This window comes from Lipotes vexillifer, unplaced genomic scaffold (assembly GCF_000442215.2).
Source record: "Lipotes vexillifer unplaced genomic scaffold, Lipotes_vexillifer_v1.1 scaffold1451, whole genome shotgun sequence".
NCBI classification, from domain to species: domain Eukaryota; kingdom Metazoa; phylum Chordata; class Mammalia; order Artiodactyla; family Lipotidae; genus Lipotes; species Lipotes vexillifer.
Genome location: NW_006795096.1, coordinates 300,611 through 306,374, shown reverse-complemented (window position 1 = coordinate 306,374; position 5,764 = coordinate 300,611). Strand labels below are relative to the sequence as shown.

General features: G+C 57.7%; 1 protein-coding gene across 1 annotated transcript in view; it reads right to left on the bottom strand.

Annotated features, from left to right (window-relative positions):
- LOC103068576 (kinesin-like protein KIF19) overlaps positions 1-5,764 on the bottom strand; it is a 21,703-nt gene that overhangs the window by 13,175 nt on the left and 2,764 nt on the right. Inside the window, 7 exon segments of the mRNA XM_082931413.1 lie at positions 869-891; positions 894-993; positions 1,205-1,341; positions 2,307-2,372; positions 2,375-2,393; positions 3,790-3,900; positions 4,268-4,394. Coding sequence (XP_082787539.1) covers positions 869-891; positions 894-993; positions 1,205-1,341; positions 2,307-2,372; positions 2,375-2,393; positions 3,790-3,900; positions 4,268-4,394 — 583 coding nt within the window.

Here is a 5,764-nt window from a genome sequence, read left to right as displayed (position 1 = left end):
GCAGGAATGGCAGATTGCTGACACTTGTATCACCACTTCTGCATCCTCTACCCATGGCAGACATCACCAATGGACTACCCATCTCTTTCCCCACCGAGCCCTTTTCCATATGGAACTCCAGGCAGTTGTACAGATTTGCTGGAGTTGGCGGGTGGCCTGAAACCCACTTGTGCGCAAGCAGCTGCGGAAATCAAGCCAGTCAGCCTCTGCTGGGCACCTACTGTGTGCCAGGCATGCTAGGACCACAGAGCATTGTGAAGAGAGACTCATATGGTTGTTGTTATTAAAGAATAGGCAAGAAGTCTCCCCTCCTGCACCTGGAACCCATGAGGGATGGTGCTAAGGGCAGGTGGGCTCATGCCTACGCCAGCATGGTTAGAGCACACGGTTATCCAGGGCCTGGGGGCCGAGGAGTCCATGCTGTTCAGAGGCAATTGGGAGCCTCTGAAATGTTTTGAGCAGTTGGGAGGGTCACCCCAAGGGCTGCATAGAGAGAGACTGGAGGGAGAGAGAAAGACAGAGGGCTGCAGAAATGTTTACAGCTCGCCCTCATTATGGGAGCCAGACTTAGGATCAAGATGGCAAACAGATTTCAGACCTGAAGCCGACTCTGACTGCGACTGCCTGGAGTGCTGCCAAAAAAGAATCCCCACCTGCATCTGGATGCAGAGGGAAGAGTGCGTGATCCATTGGTGATGTCTGCCCTGAGCACAGGTGAGGAGAGTGGGGACGTGATGCAGAAGTTTGCTGTTCCTTTAGCTCGAAAGCAGCTTTGGAGCTGTGTGTCTGGCTCTGCTCTGTGAGCACTGGTGAGCGTGGCTGCCGTGGAGGAGCCACATGTCCCTCCGTGGGCCCCCGTGACCCTCACCTCCTGGGTGTTTGAGGTGGAGACTCCGTGATACCTGCAATCTGGATGCTGCCCCTAGAATCTTTCCACAGGTCCAGAAACCCTGAGGACGGGTTCAGGAGGTCCCAGATCACTTCGTTATAAATCTGGGATGAGACAGAAACGCTGGAAGCAGTAGGTCTGATGCAAAAGAAGCACAGGGGCTTACCTATCACTGGGGCTTTGCATCTCCAGAGAAGTCTGGGATGCCCTGAGTTTTCCCACAGGCTGGGGGGCCCTTGGGGTAATAGGTGGGGTTTTGCACTCATGATCAGGCCTGTTTTGCAGACAGGGCAGCCGAGGGGGTGGGCGGCTCACCTCAAGGTAAGACATGGACACGCTGCAGTCCGTGCTCTCACGGGTCTCCTCGATGGCCTGGAAGAGGTCAGTGAGCATCTGCAGGTAGATGCCGGGCCCCGCATCCATGCGCAGCATCGTGTGGGTCTTGCTGGCACCTGTGGGAGGCATGGGATGCCCACCAAGGCAGGGCTCCTGATCTGGGCTCGGGCCCCCCCCTCCCCAGAGCCTGGTCACACCTGCCGCCTGTACTGTACAAACCGCCCTGGCTGCTCTGACATGCCCAATTTCCATTTTGGAAACAAGAACAAAGAAAACCCTGTCTGAACAGCCTGATGGCTACTCTGAGGAAGAAAACCTGGGCAGGGAAAGCGGGAGGATACAAAGCAAAGATGCAGACAGTGTCAGAGGAGGGAGGCCCAAGAGATGTCTGCACTTCTCTCCAAATTCGCTTTAAGGTGTCCGTGTTGTTCTCATGATAGGAGAATTAACGTACGTGTTAGGCTTTCTAAGCAGTTCCGCTTCATGGGGTCCTCACCTCCTCCTTCCCGGTTCGCCCTGTAGGAGGGACCAGATGGCTCTCTTCCTCTGCTAGAGCATAGCACACAGCAGGTGCTCCCTGATGTTCGTTGAATGAAAGAAAGAATGAATGAATGCCATAAACAAGCTGTGACTTCGGACCAGGCTCCTCAGGGCCTCAGTTCCCCACCTGCATAGGGAGGGGATTAAGGCCCATCCAGCTCTGAGCCTCTGTGATTCTAGTTTTCAGGCAGAGAGGTAGCTTAGCTTCACGAGTGTTTGCCGACCCCAACTTGTAACTGCAGAGGGGAAATCTGCGGTTTTCATGGGCAGAAATGTGTAGGCTTGGGTTGAGTTCCACACTCACTCCTACCAGCTGTGTAACCTTGGGGAAGTCCCTTTACCTCTCTGAGGCTCAGTTTTCTCATCTGTGACAGGGGGATCATTCTACCTGCCTTTCAGAGCTGTTGAAAGAACCAAAGGAGCCAACGGATGCAGAGGGACCAGTGCAAGGCCAGCACATACGAGGTGCTTTGTGCTGTTAGGAAGAGCTCCACTGCCACCAACCTCATTCCCTCTGGGGGACACCGGCCTTTGGCAGCACCTGAGGGGCCATGGGCAAACACTGTCGCGTTGTGTCCAGAAATGACACCTTCCACTAGTGCTGGGGGGTGGCAAGGTACACGTCTTCCTGCGGACAGACGGAAGAAGACAGGCAAATGCACGCTCCAACCAGAGTCGGGCACCTGGCTGTCTGGAGAGGACAGGTGAGTGGTGCCTGCAAATGCCCTGCTCCCCCTGGACACGGACAGGGACCTCCACAGCGGCAGCCAGCCCAGCCACGGCACGAGCCCCACCCCAGTCCTGCAGCCGCCTGGACCACGCCAAGCCCCACGGTGAGACCACGGTGAGGGAGGATCGCACGAGAATGTAAGTGATAACTCCCACCATGAGGCCTGACAGGTTTGGTACCAAAGAGGTATGAGTCCTTTCCAGGGCTTCTGCATGAATTGAGAGAAATCAAAAAGAATGCAAAGGACTGGAAAGTAGTGACGGGGTTGGGAAATCCGGGAAGGGCATTATGACTCCTCTTATGGGACAAAACTAGGACCAGGTAGTGAAAGTTTCGGGCTGGCGGAATTTCATTTAGGGCAGCAGTACGTAGTGGTAGGAGTGTGTGGGTAGTGAGCTCCCTGTCCACAGGGGTATTCAAGGAAGGACACCTCCAGGGCTGGTGTCTGAGGGCACGGGTATCTGGCTGGACTGGAGAGAAAGGACGGTCCCCCTTCCTCTGCCTTCCCTGAACCCCCTCTGGGCCTGCTCTTCATCTCACTTAACTGTCCCAGCAGCCCTGGCTGGTGACACGAGTCAGAAGCATATGAGCCCTGGTTGGACAGACTCCAAAGCTGGTGCTCCTTTCGTCCAGCCTTGGACTTACACTGTCTGGGACCTTGTCCTGGTTCTGCAGCTCTCTAGCTATGTGACCTGAGGTCAGTTGCTGACCTCCTTAAGCCAGCACCTCACCTGTAAAGTGGGGAAAATATCACCGTGTATTTTACAGAGTTGCTGTGACGCTTGGAAGACAAGGCGTGACAAGCACTTAAGCACAGCACTTGGCATGCAATAGCTGCTCAATAATTGACGATGACCTGGTCCTTCTACTTCCGACACCATTAAGATCTCGGCAATAGAAGAAACCTGTCTGCTCAGAGAGCTGGGCCTGTTTCCCTGGCTGGGGTGTGAGCCCCTGTGGGCAGGGAGTGTGTAATAGCCCCGTGGCAGACAGGACATGGCTTTGTTGGACGGATGGATGGGTGGGTGGACAGACGGACATACGGACACATGGACACATGGAGGAATAAATGAGGATGCGTGTAAAGCCCGGGCACCTGGCGGCCCCCGGCATCCATGGAAGGGGTCTGCTACTTGTCCCTGGAGTGACCCAGAGCACCAACTTCCTCGTTCATCAGGGAGACCCCACGAGACATCACGGATGAGGTCACCTGGCCGCGAAGTCCTCCCACATGAGGACACCCTTGGCGGGCCTGGCCCAGCGGGGCCGTGGGGTGGTGGGTAGGGCCGGGCACCTGGGAGGTGTGCTGCTCGAGCACGATGTCGAAGATGAAGGTCTTCTCCCGGAACCGGTGTGTGGGCAGTGTGTCCTCAGGGTCCTCGCCGGGGTCCATGAGCACCACCGTCTAGGAGCAGTGAGAGGCAGGGCTCGGAGGAGGGGCCGCTCACAGAATCAGGGCGGAGGGAGGACCCCAGGCCTGGCCTCTACCCTCAGAGGCATCCAGGGGCTCAGCCCGGACCTGGGAAGGGCTGCAGGCCTCTGTGCTCACCCCAAGGCAGCCTCTCCACTTCCATCTGAGGGTGCGGCATCTCCTGGCTGCTGTACCCCCAAAGCCATGACTGTGAGCCCCCAGACCGGCTGGGCTCTGGCTGCTGCACCCCCAAAGCCTTGACTGTGAGCCCCCAGGCCGGCTGGGCTCTGGCTGCTGCACCCCCAAAGCCATGACTGTGAGCCCCCAGGCCGGCTGGGCTCTGCTTCCAGTCCTCACATACCAGCGCCCAACCAACGCCGAATCCTTCGGGCCCCGCCTGGACGGCAGCCCGCATGCCCCTGAACAGCCGGCCTGGGCGCTGAGGGCTGGGTGAAGAGCCCCGCCATCCACAGCGCCCTGAGTAGCACCTGCAGGTGGGCAAGGGGCTCTGCGGAGGGCAAAGCACCTAGCCAGAGGCCTGCTACCGCGATATCTGCACGCGGCCCTAGGGATATGCCTTCCCCACCCTACTACCTCTTGCCCATGGGGCCGCGCCAGCCAAAGGAAAGGGGAGAACGGAGGGGGGTGCCGCAGGTACCTGGAGGGGGCAGGACCCGTCCAGCTCTGCAGCTCCGTGCTGTCTCTCTGAGCGCCTTGGGTGCCCCCTCCCCAGGGCCTCTCCTTTCTCACATAAATATGTAATTATACAGTAAGGTGTACTAGCTTCTCTGGGGACTGGGAGGTTCAGAAGAGCCTTTCCCAGGGGGCAGGGGCAGGGCAGCCGGAGACTAGTGGAGCTGTTTACTCTGGTGCGGGGCCTGGGGTGCACCAGGAAGTCTTAGGGGCAGGACTGGGCCCAGCAAGAGCCCCACCACCTGGCCACCCGCCCATTCCACCCAGGGCTGCCAGAGCTCCCTTGGAGGAGGTCAGCGCCACCCCCACGATGGGCGATGTGCCAAGATTTGGGGACTGATGAGATGACTTTGAGAGCCGCTATGGATTCCAGCGAATTATTTGCCTTAACAGTTATTCCAAGTGCCTGCTTCCTCTAACTTGTGTCGTTTTAATGAGTGAGGTGCACACAGTTTCAAGACTTGTCAGCCTGTGGGACAGCAGCCCCTGCCCCACCCCTGCTGCCCCGACTCTTGTGGCTGACATTCGGGCTGTCACCGCCCTGTCTGTACAGAACACGGGCCCCTACGTCCCGCCTCCCAGTGCAGTCATGTCATAAATTTAGTTAGAGCCACGCGGTCTCCACATTAAGACTATCTATGTAAACGCTCTTCAAAGCTCAGCCAAATCCCTTCCTGCAAAACTTTGCTCCCCTCAGTATAACAAGCGTCCTAACGGGTTTTACTCGCTTAGGTCTCCATGAACTCAGCACTAATCCACACCAGCCTCTTTGCCCACCCCCCTCGGCACGTTTACACACCCCAGACGTCCTGTCCACTCATCATCCTGCAGTGTCACCCCCGAGCTCCTCCCCAGGCACCCCCGTCCCCCGACCCGCGGTCCTTTGCCCTGGAGTGCAAACGCACATCCTGGGTAAAGCTGCCTCTCTAGTGACAAATGGGGAAATGCAATTCAATTTTCTTTTACCTCAAATTTGGCATTTATGCTGGCAAGTGACGACCACGGGCAACGACACTTCTGCGCTGAGAGCTCAGCTTCTGAGCCTGTTCCCAAGGAGCAGGAATCCTTGGCGACGTGACGGCGTGCCGTCGGGGTCCTGCAGGGGCCCTCTCCCAACTGCACACCTAGCCCCCACCTGCTGGAGCGCCCGCGCCCCCTCCCGCTC